At 38.3% G+C, this 13,598-nt stretch overlaps 1 protein-coding gene across 3 annotated transcripts in view; it reads right to left on the bottom strand.

The window, feature by feature from the left end:
• Nucleotides 1-1,394: 1,394 nt before the first annotated feature.
• Nucleotides 1,395-13,598, bottom strand: part of PELI1 (pellino E3 ubiquitin protein ligase 1) — a 69,733-nt gene continuing 57,529 nt past the window's right edge. For 2 of the 3 annotated variants that reach the window (XM_043984204.1, XM_043984205.1), the window contains exons 4-7: nt 9,567-9,668; nt 4,290-4,487; nt 3,996-4,184; nt 1,395-3,049 (exon numbers count right to left, since the gene is read on the bottom strand). In XM_043984204.1, coding sequence (XP_043840139.1) covers nt 2,483-3,049; nt 3,996-4,184; nt 4,290-4,487; nt 9,567-9,668 — 1,056 coding nt within the window. In that variant the 3' untranslated portion in view covers nt 1,395-2,482. The remainder of the gene's footprint in view (nt 3,050-3,995; nt 4,185-4,289; nt 4,488-9,566; nt 9,669-13,598) is intronic. The other variant, XM_043984206.1, reaches the window with a different exon arrangement.

Genomic DNA, 13,598 nt, shown 5'->3' with positions numbered 1-13,598 from the left:
CTTTAGACATTTCTCAGCCCCTCTTAAATCTAGGGTCTCCCCCCATTTTATTTCTTACTTATCTTCTCCGAAGCTTGTTTTATAAATATATTTTGCATTCTGTCTCCTCCATTTGATTATAAGCTCCTTGAAAGCAGGGAGTGCATCTTTTTGTATTTCCAGCACTTAGTATAGTGCCTGTTACCTGGTAGGTGCTTCAAACGTGTTTACTGATTGACCCTAAATAATGAAATGCTTTGGAAAAAGAAAGAACTGATATATTAATGTAATCTTTTCACCTACTTGATTGATTTTTGGTGAGGCAATTGGGGTTAAGAGACTTGCCCAGAGTCACACAGCTAGTTAGTATTAAGTGCCTGAGGCTGGATTTGAACTCAGGTCCTCCTGAATCCAGGGCCGGTGCTCTATCCACTGCACCACCTAGCTGCCCCATCATCTACTTGAAATAAATTCTTCCAGTCTGGGAAATAGCCTGTCCCCACCCCATCCCACATTTCCTATTCCCATCTCCTTTCTTCCATATAAAAAAAAATTAAACCAAAAGAAGAAAGCTTCACATTTCTGTTTTGAAAAGTGTTTACTTACAGTTTGAATAAATTAAATTGCAAAAAAAAAATTAGCTATGGTATAGCCCAAACAGAAATGATCGAAACAAATACAATATAGGGGTTGATTTCTTTGTTGCATCAGTCACAATGCATGTGAACAATCTAGAAAATTTCAAAATCAATTATATTTCTATGAAAAGGGTGTAACAGCAGTTACTTATACTTATAATACAGGTTTCCTGACATGCATTTCCTGAGTGAATCCAAACAATTATTTTTTGTTTTTGTTTTTAAAAAAACAAAACAAAAAAACAAGGAAAATCTGACAGCTGAAGTGAAACAGTTCATGGCTTCTAAGCAAAAGATTCTTTTTTTTTTTGTTCTTTTTACTGAGAAAATCAAAGCTATGCTACATAGTACAGGAATTTGCTATTGTCAATTTTTATTACATACCTTTTTTTTCTTAAACCAAAGGAAAAACATCATAAATGGAAAAACCTCAACCTAATCCCAAGATAGACTGATTTACACATGTGTCACAAGACCCCTTTTTGATGTAACATACTTACCTATAACTTTCATGTATATAGTCCATGAAAAAAGGAGGGAATTTTTCACGCTTCTGAAAGAATAGTTTTAAAGGCTATTTTCTCACAGGCAGACTTTGTGTACAATCTCCTTCCATTGTCCTGTCACTATTGTCCACTATCACCTGCTTTAGTGTGTATTTGCTGAAGTGACCAGTGCTTTGTTGGAATAGGGGGATATGAACTTGATTTCCACTGAAAGTCTTAATGTAAATCAACTATTTTGAGGAACTAAATCCAAAGGTATACACTGGTCTTCTGGGTTCAAAGACAAACGTGTTTTTTTTTTTTTTTTTTTCCCATTCAGCCCACTGTACTTCTGTGTCTGTATCTTTATATCCCCAAATCTGTAGATAAGGCCAAATGTAGAACATCCAATTTAAGCATCTCTTTTTCTAAAAAGTCAAGTCACTCTCCCTCCTTGCTAATTTATGCAGCTTCTAATTATGAAAGATTTTTCCAGTGAACAGATGAACCACAGTTTGTGTCTAAAAAAAAATAAATAAACCTGCCGAATGTTGCTAATACTAAAAACAGATTAGTTATCATGGGAGAAAAATATATAATCTAGATTAAATTGCATATTCAAAGGAGCATATAAAATGTTTCTTAGTGATAAGTTCTTTTATAGCACTATACACTAGAGAAACATTTTAAGAAAATCCTTCCTGATTATCTTTAATGTGGTTAAACTTGAACAAATCTTACACAATGTAATTTGTATGAAATTCAGTTTTACAAAGCATTCTACTAAATCTAGCAAATTTAATATTATTTTTGATTAAAAAAAAAAAAAGAAAAAGATTGTTTCATAATGTTTTTCCTAACCTTGTTCTCGGCTAGTGACTCAAAGCATCCACGCCAGGGATGTTACACTACTTTGCTACTCTAACAAATACACTCTCAGATATTTTCTATAATGAAGATAAATAGAAAAAGAAAGTTAATGTACATGTTGTTGTATTTTACAATGTTTGCATCCAAACTGTAAACTAACATAGTTTGAACCAACAGTACCTCAGTAATACAAAACATCTCTTAGACACCGAGGATGAGTGATTCAAAAAACACGGAAATGAAGGCATTGAATTAGACTGTAATTCTTTCTTCAAAATATATACTCAGACACAGAATATGGGAGTCTGGAATTACACCAGATTCCTTTGCTTGACTTTTCCAGACTTTGCTCAGGAATTTTTGTTACAAATACAAAAAAATTTCTTTTTTTTTTAAAAAAAAGTCTTCATCTTAATGTGAATGATGAAAGCAGAGAAGTTTGTGGACAACTGTTGGGAAAAACCTGCATCACTTAGCTTATAAATTTAGCGCCGCCCTAACGCGTGTTTATTAGTCTAGAGGTCCTTGGAATATGAGTCTTATGTAGCCCTGCTCGCCGGCCAGCTGGTGTGCACAGAAAGGGCAGGCTGCGTGGAAAGTGTGAGTTCCATGAGGAAGGGGGATCTGAGACCAGTAGGCAGTTGTTTTCTCTGAGCACACGTGCCCACAAGGGCTGAAGGCGTGAGTCGGAGGGCCTGCGTCCACGTAAAACCCAGCTTCACAGCCAAGCCAAAGGGGGACATAAGGGCCCACCGACCTACACATGGGGCATTCACGGTCCTTCCCATCTCTCTCTTCTTTGTTTCCCCAGTTGTGATACCCATGAACATGGCCACAGTTCAGATACACCCAGGGCTGCTTTTCATCGACGACATCTTTCCTTTTCATACTAGGAAAAGCAAGTGTGTTGAACCCAACAGGGCACTGAGGCCGTGCTGCATTTATCTCCTGTCTCAAAGCTTCCAGGTGCTTTACTGTTGGAGTGTGTGAAAGGCCTTCTGCCGTCCGCCATAGCAAGGTGGCACCACACAGGTCAATCAAAGAGCCATCCTGTAACTGGTTGGTTTCAATTTCCACCTGGGGGAAAGGGGAGCCAGGGAAGGGGAAGAAGAAGCAATATGAATTTGGTTTGACACCTAACCACTTGAATTTTGGATGTAGCTTATAAAGAACACTAAATACCCCATTACTGCAGTTTAGGAACTAGTTAAAGTCCTTGGGGCATAGTCATAACAAAAGTGATATTTAGGAATGAAGATATTGTAATTTTAGATAATGACACATGCTTTTTAAGTTGTAAGGTAATAGTAGATAACTGAAATGGTAACACTATTTTTTTTTTAATTTTTAATTTTTTTTTGGCAGGGCAATGGGGGTTAAGTGACTTGCCCAGGCTTACACAGCCAGTAAGTGTCAAGTGTTTGAGGCTGGATTTGAACTCAGGTACTCCCAAATCCAGGGCAGGTGCTTCATCCACTGTGCCACCTAGTCGCCCTGGTAACACTATTTTTAACCAGATAAAAATGCAAATGTAGCTGGGTAAGATAGAATCAAACACCACCTAGATTTTATTCTTTTTAGTTTTCAATTTAGGAAACTTTGGATTTTAGAATGATATAATATGAAAGACACAAAGGCAATCACAAGAATGGTGAGTTACCATCTAGTATCATGTTTAGTATTTATGTATATGACATTTAATTTATATAAAAATCTTGTGGGGAGCAGCTAAGTGGTGCAGTGGATAGAGCACCAGCTCTGGAATCAGGAGGACCTGAGTTCAAATCTGGCCTCAGACACATGACACTTACTAGCTGTGTGACCCTGGGCAAGTCACTTAACCCCAATTGCCTCACCAAAAAAAAAAAAAAATCTTGTGCACACAGACTTTCTCATCTTGTATTTATAGGTGTGAAGAAGCAATTCTTTTGCAAGAATAAGAATTTGTTTATTTCAAGTAACTACTGATAGCTGGTGCCTTCTTGACTATGAAAAATTGAATAAAAAAGTTTTCCAAACTTACCATTTTCCCTCTCTGCTGAGCCGATCTGGTCTCACGCAGACTGAATACGTTTCCACACACTGAGATCTCTCTCCATACCCCTGGTTTCGAGTCTTCAGTAAAGCCATTGCGCGGATGCATAACAAGAACTCCATTTGTGGTCAAACCATCCATTTGCCCATCTGCAGTCTTCCACTTGGCAGCCTTTTCCTAGGAGAAGAACAAAAATGAATGAAAGAATACCCATTTATCTGTAATTAGAAATTACAAGCTGGCATAAATGTAAAACCTAATTCAGGAAAAAAGATTTTTTACCCCAAGAAAGATGTTTTTTGATGAGTCAAATCCTGCAGCATATATCCTGGCTGTGAAGGGGGGATTCCGTTCACATATGATTCTACATGCAAATCTTGAGATAGTACTTTGCACTGACTGGGTATCTGAATTGCTTTGACTTCCAGGAACTGTATCAGTTACTACAAAATCAATGGGGCTTTCAGTAGATCGTCCGATCTGGGGAAGAAAGAAAAGATTATAAAATCCCTGAAGAAAACTTATTGAACATAATGGAGATCAAAAAGGTTAGAGCAACAAACCTCTTAAGGTTATAAGGCTCAAAGTTATCACTTGCAGATGTGGGATCACTATGTCCTTAGAAACCAATCATGTTGGAAGAGTATTTCTGATAAAGTAATCAATTTGGGGCAAGAGTTTAAGTATAGACTTGTGACTTTGAATTATTATAGAAAAGTTGTATTTATCTTGAATCCTTCTAGCCAGAGAAAGGTTAGCCCCTTTAAACATCAAAGCATATTTTAAATGTTTTGAACAGAAACCTTTCTACACACTCTCCTACCTTCTTAAAATATGTGGAATACAACTGAACTTCTCAGTGACTTAGGAGCATTGCTGAATGCAGCCATTATGAATAGCAATATCTGTACTGTTATGCATGTCCTTGGAGGCTACTGAGGGGTCTTTAGGAATGTGCCCCTTTACACTCAATGGCCTAAAAGCCAGGTTTTCTGAACTAGTACATTGTGTTTTATGGTTTTCCTACCTTTTCCCTCATGGCCAGGCTTATCAGGGCCATCATTTCTTACTATTATTAGTATGTCAGCACCTAGCAGCACCCTTCTCCCCAGCTATGCTATGGGTAGAGAAACCAAAGAGCTTGTTAGAACTGTGTACAAACTTGGTTTGGAAGGGAGCCTACAGAAGTTTCTTTAGGAGTAGAATTCATTTTTAGTGACATCGACTTTGGTTATTCAGAATGGGGTGTGTGTGTGTGCGTGCGTATGTGTGTGAACATATGATAGCACCTCTTTACTTTCATGTTATTTTATAGTATACAAAGTGCTTTTATGTATACATTCTTTCATTTTATCTTTATGACAATGCAAGAACTAAGCAGGCTAGGTATTAACTTTCTCCTTTCCCCACTTCACCTCTCCTGAGGCTCATAAATGTTAAGTGATTTGGACAAGGTCACCTAGCTGGCAAGAGAACCAGAATAAACTTGGTTTTTGTGGTTCTAGGGCCAGTGTTCCTTCCATTGTACCATACTGCTTTCTTTACTCACTCTTCTACGAACTCTCTTCTGTGTTCCACATAGATGAGGTTGCCAGAGATGATAGGTTGACATTTTATTTCTACACTATGGCAAATGTAATTTTCAACTTAAATTCATTTCATTTTGAAGGCTGTCTCTATCAAATGATACCTTGAAACACTTTTCCAATTGAGTTAATATTACATATGTTTGTTAGCTCACTATCATGAGACAGTTTTTTTTTTTTAAGTTGGAAAATGTAGATACTGGAGAAAAAAAAATATGATTTTCTAACCAAACCAAGGATTTGGAAAAGGCATTCTTTGCTTCACTGAATCTCATTAGTGTTATATTAGCACAAATATACTTGTAAACCAAACTGTATTTCTTGGGGAGTGGTTATCTTCGTGGAGGATATGAAAGCTTTCATTGTATATTTTTGGGTAGCATGAAGCCTCAATTGTCTGGTTTATAGGTATTACTAGACAGGATGCCTTTCTTTATTATTTCTAGTTTCTTTTCTTTTTTTTTTTTTTGGTGAGGCAATTGGGGTTAAGTGACTTGCCCAGGGTCACACAGCTATTAAGTGTTAAATGTCTGAAGCTGGATTTGAACTCAGGTACTCCTGAATCCAGGGCCAGTACTCTATCCACTGCGCCATCTAGCTGCCCCTATTTCTAGTTTCTTGTGAACCTGAAGAAATAGCACCAAGCTTTTTACAAAGTACATTGTTGTTTCACAAATATAAAAGACCCTTTGTGCCAAAAATCTATTATGTTCCAGGTACTGCAGTTAGTGGCAAGGATACAAAGGGAAAAAGGAATAATCTCTGTCCTCAAGGAGTTTACATTATATCAGTGAAGAGAGCATGTATACAGAGAAGGAGATATGATGTCTGTGTGTGTGTGTATATATACACACACACACACACACAGACAGAGAAATGTACATACATATATCTATAGATAAGATAGATAGATATAGATATACACCCACATACACAAAGTGATTTGGTGGGGGTTTAGAGTGGTGGAAATAAGGAAAGGCTTCATGTAGAAGTCAGCACTTGAGCTGAGTTTTGAAGAAAATGAAGAATTCTAGGAGGTGGAAGTGGGGAGGGAGTATATTTTTGGTACAAAGGACAGGAAGCCTGTGCAAAGTTCAGAGAAGTGTCACATATGAGGAACACAAGAAGGCTAGTATGGCTGGACCACAGAGTGAAGGAAAGAGAAGCGACTATTTATGGATGGATAGAGAGGATGAGGCCAAGCTGGGAAGAGCTTTAAAAATCAAACAGAGATGCTTGTACTTTAGTGCAGAGGTAATAGGGAGCCACTGGAATTTACGGAAGGGATGTAGGAGGTGGCTAACTATGGTCAGACCAACATTTTAGAAATATTCCTTGGTCTGGAAGATGGCCCGTGGGGCCAAAAACTTGAGGAAGAGATCTTCATTAGGAAACTATGGCAAAAATCCAATGAGAGGTGGCAGAAGCCTGAATGAGGGATGTGAGTAAAAAGAAGGGGGCTGATATGAGATATGTGATAGAGGTAGAAAGGATAAGATTTGGCAAATCATTGCATATGGGAGACAAGAGAAAGCGAAATACCAAGAAGAATTTCAAGGCTACAAACTCAAGAGCAATGTTAGTATCCCTGGGAGAAATAAATAAGTTGGGTAGAGGAGTGGGTTTGGGGATAAGAACAAATTCTATTTTTGCCAGAATGCGTTTGAGAGAGCAATGGAAAATCCAGTCTGAAATGTTTAATAGTTAGTGATGGGCAACTGAAGCTAGATATATATTTGGAAGTCATTTGCACACAGATAACTGAATCCCACAGGAACTAACGAGATCACCAAAAGAGGAAATGCAGAGAGAAGATACGATGGTCCAGGACAGAGTTTTAGGGAACACTCAGAGGTGGAGGGAGAACAATATCAATGACGCTCTCTCTAATAAGGAAACCCAGAAGGATCAGAGAGGTAGGAGTTTCATGAAAACCCAGAGAAGAAAGAACGGTCAACCTGCCAAATGCTGCAGAGGTGAAGAAAGATGAGAACTGAGAGAAATCACTGGATTTGGCAATGAAGAGGTCATTGGCAATTTTGGAAAGAGCAGGTTTAGTTGAATGATCGGGTTTGGAAGGGCTGAGAATTGAGTGGGAGGAGCAGCAGTGTAGATTCTGTAAAAAGCATGAAAGATACAGGATGAAAGCCTGAAAGTATGGTAGAACTAATGAAGGATAAAGGATCGGGAAAGCTTGGTATTTTGTAATCAGAACCACCCCCCCCCCCCCAGTTTAAAAAACAAAGAAAGAAAGAAAAAGAAAAAGAACCGGTGGATAAGGAGAAATTGAAAGTGTGTGTGTGTGTGTGTGTGTGTTTGAATGAGTAAATGAATGAGAGAAAGGCACAGTGAGAGAAAAGAGGCAGAGATAGGCAGGTAGCACAATAGAGAAGATATGAGAGATGGGATAAAGGGGGAATACACCTTGGCAAGAAGGGCCATACCTTCGTCACAGACTGGGGTTCAAAAAGGTAAATAATAATATTAATGAAGTTACAAATCAGAAAGAAAGTAGGTTTATAAAAGGTTCTCAAATTCCAAAAGTGTATGTTATAGGAACTACTAGCATTAAGCTGTACCTGAAATTTGTTCCTGCTGACTGTGAAAGGAAAAAGTAGAAGATCATGGCCTTATTGATTGTTTTGGAGGAGTAAACAATGAGAATAAAACATACATTTCATTTGTTAGGTTTGGCAATTACAGATGGAAGCTACAGAAAAGGCACTGGTTCAAACAGAAAACTAGGTCCCAGAAATATTAAGAGAAAGTCAATTCTTCAAGGCACAAACTAACATGTCATATGAGTTTGTGCTCTGACAGAGTGAATATAATGTTTTTTGAATAACTATTGATGCAATGTAGAAATGTCTGGCTTTTCTACCAGCAAAGTCACAATAAAGTTTATGTTAGGAAGAATATTCTAATTCTCTAAAAAACTGAATTTAAAAATTATACTGAATGACACTTTAATTGGTTGCTAATGAAAAACTCCAGTGTTAGAAATCAGTACAACTTTTTTTTTTTTTACAGTACAACTTTGTTGTGGGATCTAACAAGATCTCTAACCCAAATCTTCATTGAGGCAGCAATTTTTTTGTAAAAGCAAAAAGGTATATTAAAAAGGGACATCAGATCCAAACAGTGGCTACTTTATGAGAGTCCCCATGGTTCATTAAAAGTGTATTTTGAAAACCTTCAAAAGAGAATTTTTGGTACATGACAAAGTTTATTATTCTTTCTTTCTTTCTTTCTTTCTTTCTTTTTTTTTTTAGTGAGGCAATTGGGGTTAAGTGACTTGCCCAGGGTCACACAGCTAGTAAGTGTTAAGTGTCTGAGGCTGGACTTGAACTCAGGTACTCCTGACTCCAGGGCCGGTGCTCTATCCACTGTGCCACCTAGCTGCCCCGACAAAGTTTATTATTATTTTTTGTATTTAACTTCAGAACTCCCTTTGATGGGACATAATCAAGAGGTTTAAAAAAATCCTACTTAAGTTTGGTTGTTAAAAAAGAAAAAAGAAAGACATTCCAAACCCAAAGTTAAGGACAGAGATCTGATGAAGTTTATTTATACCTGTTTATATAACCAGTAGAGATTAAGAAGGCAGAACTGAAGACAGTTAACTCAATTTGCCATCACTCACCTCTAGATAACCCCCTGGGTAAGACTTGGGTCACAGTTCTCCTCTTGAGAGCAGCCTTCTGAGCTACCAGCAGTCCTTATCAGCTAAGTGCTAACCACATATGGATTACTTGCAAATGTATAATCTAGAATGGCCTTGTTTTAATTGGAGGTTGTGTGTAGATAATATATTGTATAAACAAGTATGGAATATTTTTAAAATTTTTAAAATCTTAGTTTAAAAAAATTTTTTTAGCTTTTTAATAGGAATTTTTAACTGTATCAGAAGAATAACTAATAGAGCAACGTAATCATTTTCCTAAAGAAAAAAAAATAGCAGATTTGGAGATACCTGGAACATATCAGTGTTGCTGTCATGAGTATATTCAACCACCACTGTCTGAGCTCGAGACAAGGTATATGATATGCTATGTTGGTCCTTATTGCTTATTGCCTATGAAAGAAAAAGTAAATAGCATAACTAAGCATGGAAAACAATAATAGAATATTTATATATCAAAACAAGAAAGGTATAATTGTTCTATAAAATAAATCTGCTTAAGTGAAGTTTAGGACTAATAGTGGCCAGTAATGGGATTATATAAATTGTGAGATTTAATTCAATTCCCTTGGTTTGATGAGGGGAAAAAATAATGTAAAAAAATCTATCTGGGCTCTGTGGGATAAGATTAACTCTTCAAACATAAAACCAGCCCCACAAACACCACAGCAACCTCTAGACACACATAGTACCCTAGCATCTTCCTACATATCCCTTACAAAATAGTTTAAACAAAAAACGAGATGGCTTAGATGCTAGTAATGCAATATATGCTAAGTCCTTGCAATAAAAGAATTTAGAAAATGTATTAAAGCAGTAAATATTTGACTTCTAATTCTTAACAAGATTTTAAAAACACACCATAAATCTTTGGGTTTACCTATCATATGATATTATAAATTAAATAATCTAAACCAAAAGACTACATAAAGACTGCCAAAAATTCTTAAAACTGCTTTAAATAGGAAGATACTCAAAAGTCATTAGACATGTATGAACTGAATGAAAATATTTTTTAAAACAAAAGATTAATTTAGAATAAAAGAATAAAGTTGTAGAAAAGCAGATTTAACAGGTTCTCTTAACCATGCTTTTAGCCTCACAGATGTTGCTATGAGAGACACACATTAGTGATGCCAAGTGTTAGCCATATGCTGGCTAGACATAAAAAGGTACATAGAATGATTAAGCATCACACAAAAGGAAATGAACAGGATGCTGATGTGACTATACTTCTAACTTTTCCACAGCAAAGAAGCTAACGAACAAATATGTTTCCTGATTAAAGCTTCAATATTGAACACTTTTACTTGGTCTCAATGTGATGGTTTATCTGTAAGTGATAAAACATTATGAGGACAGAATTTTATGTCAAGTGTGGACTATATTTTAAAGTTAAAGCTTGGGGACAGCTAGGTGGTGCAGTGGATAAAGTACAGGCCCTGGGTTCAGGAGGACCTGAGTTCAAATCTGACCTCAGACACTTGACACTTACTAGCTGTGTGACCCTGAGCAAGTCACTTAACCCCCATTGCCCCCCCCCAAATTAAAGCTTGAAGACAAAATACTTATTAAAAGAAACAAAAATTCAAAATATTTTTCAGCTAACTCTGCTTTCAGGATGGTGATGAACATCTGTTCAAATTAGGTCTTTGGCAAGGTCTTTACTGGACTGAAAGCTAAGGTTTTAGATGGTAGTCCCAAATCCCTAGATGCCTGAGTAATAAGCCCCTCTATAGGAACTTTCTTCATTTGACAAGCACCTGGGGAGAGGGACAACAACACGAAGGCGGATTAAATAGAAAATACAGTGTAAATACAACACAATAGGGATAAGCCATACAACCTGGGGGGACAGGGATAATTCCTGTGTAGGAATAGACATTTCCAGAGTCTTAAAGGAGCCCAGGGATTCCAAAAGGCAATAAATGAGAAAGAAGACCATTTCAGAGATGGGGAACAGTTGGTGCCAATGGCATGAAAAAAGAGTTTCATATACAAAGACTGGCATGCAGGTTGGCTTAGATATGCGTGAGGGGAAATGATGACTGTGCAATAAGCCTGGAAAACCAGGGTGGAGTTCAACTGTGAAGGGCTTTTAGTGCCAAACAGGAGCCTGTGTCTTCTAGGCAACAGAGCCAATGGAGTTACTTGAACAGAAGAATGACACATTCCTATGCTTTAGGAACATTAATATGGCAGCTGTGTGAAAAATGGACTGGAAAAGAAAGAGAATGAAAGCTGTGACCCCAATTAAGAGGGAGTGATGAGTGCCTAAGTAAGGGTATTGGTCGTGTGGGTGGAGAGAAGAGGACAAATGTAATAAATGTGACGGATGCAGAATTGTAGAATCAACAGGTTGTGACAACTGATTGGTTATTTCAGGTAGAGAGTAAAGAAGATACAGATTGAAACTGTAAAATTCAGTGACTAAAGGGAAGGCAGTGACCTCAACAGAAATAGGGAGGTTAAGAAGAAAGCACAGTTTCGGGAAGGATACACATAGCAATGAGTTATATTCTGGACAGCTGAGTTTGAGATGCCTATGGGACATCCAGCTGAAAATGTTCAACTGGTAGCTGGTAACATGGGATTAGAACTCAGGAGAAAGACTAGGGTTGTACAAGGATCTCTGAGTCACACATACAGATGTATACATGTAATTGAACCCATGGGTTCTGATGAGATGACAGCAAGAGAAGGCATTGAAAAAGAAAAAAAAAAAAACAGGGCTTAGAGCAGACACTTGGGAGCTACCCATGGGCATAGGGTTAAGGGATATACCTTAGATGATGATCCAGTAAAGGAGATTGAAAGGAATAGTCAGATAGGTGTGAGAACCAAGAAGAGAGTCATGTCAGAACAACTGAGGGAAGAAAAAGCATCCTGGATACAAGAAGGGGAAAGGATGGGGTGAGGTGTGAATGGTTCCAAAAGCAGGTCAAATGAAGGCTAAGTAAAAATGGCTTTGGCAATTAAGAATTGGTAGTTTTGGAAAAATAAGTTTCAGTTGCATTCCAAGGTTGGAAGCCAGATTATAAGGAAATGAGAAATGAGTGGTGGCAATCAGTTCAGCTCTTTCCATGACAGAGTCAAGTGAGGGTGTGCTGTTTGTTTGTTTTAAAGGAGGGAGAAGATTTGGCCATATGGAAAGGAGCCATTTAATAGAGATGAAAAGTTAGGGAAATGGACGGGATTCTGGGGATAGAACGCCAGAGAAGACAGGAATTAAGAAGATCCACTTCTTCATCACTGACCGGCAAAGAAGAGATTAGAGATAATGCCAAAGGGTTTGGGGATATAGAGAAGGGAGAAAGAGGAAGCTCACGGTAGACGGTCTCTATTTTCTCAGTAAAGCACGAGACAAGGTCCTCTGTCTGATGAGGAGAAATGGGACTATGTGGGAGAGAGGAGAAGAAGGTAGATGATGGTGATAATTCAGGGTTGATGCTTTGCAAAAAAAGCATGTTTGATCATAGGATCAGAAGAAAACAAATGTAAGCATAAAGGCAGTTGCTGAACTGCTTAATTACAAGGTCAAGATTGGGAAGAAAAAAAATGAAGCCAGAGGAAAGGTGGAAATGTAGGAAACTACTGAGGAAAGAAGGGCCTGGAGTTCATGGAGATGAAGAACAGGCTCAGGAGTCGAGCAGAGGGAGGGATGAAAGGACAGGTTGGGGTCAGAGGGAGGCATTTCAAAGCTCCACACCACGGAAGAGAGGCATGGTGATGGTCAGTGCTCAGTGGCGAGGCCCTCCCTGGGTGTAGCTCAGTGGGAATGAAGTTGGTCCTAGCAACCAAGGAAGTCCCTTAACTGAGAGGTAACCCTGTGTCTCGGAGGACCAAAGGCCCAAGTTCAAAAGGCAGGCATTCTGAGGCATAGGCAGGCACGCATCTTGTCATATGTCCTCCTCAAAGTCTAGGAGCGCCCCAAATCTGCTCACCAGACCCCTGAACTGATACAGCACTTCCACCCCATGCTCTGACCATCCCTTTCCTACTGGGAAGGCAGGAGGACACTGAGACAGCTCAAGAGCTGGGGTTCTAGGGTCTCTGTTCTACCAGCTGGGCCCTGGGGCAAAAGCCATGGCAGAACTGCCTCTTGGGCAGGGAAAAGCTGGGCTTAGAGAAGAGCCAGAGACCCTTGCTTTGGGAACCAAAGCTGTAGTGCAACATCAACACAAACATCAGGGCTGCACACTGGAAACGGCCATCTAAAATTACATGCTGTGTTCTAGTTACAATAAATCTGTTTTTTTTTTTCTTTTTTCAAAGTTAAAATATATGCTTATTTCTTAAAGAGTTCAGATTGTAAACAACTGC

Source organism: Dromiciops gliroides, chromosome 2 (genome assembly GCF_019393635.1).
Source record: "Dromiciops gliroides isolate mDroGli1 chromosome 2, mDroGli1.pri, whole genome shotgun sequence".
In the NCBI taxonomy this organism is placed as follows: Eukaryota; Metazoa; Chordata; class Mammalia; order Microbiotheria; family Microbiotheriidae; genus Dromiciops; species Dromiciops gliroides.
Note: the sequence above shows the minus strand (reverse complement) of the source record. Positions and strands in the feature narration are given on the sequence as shown.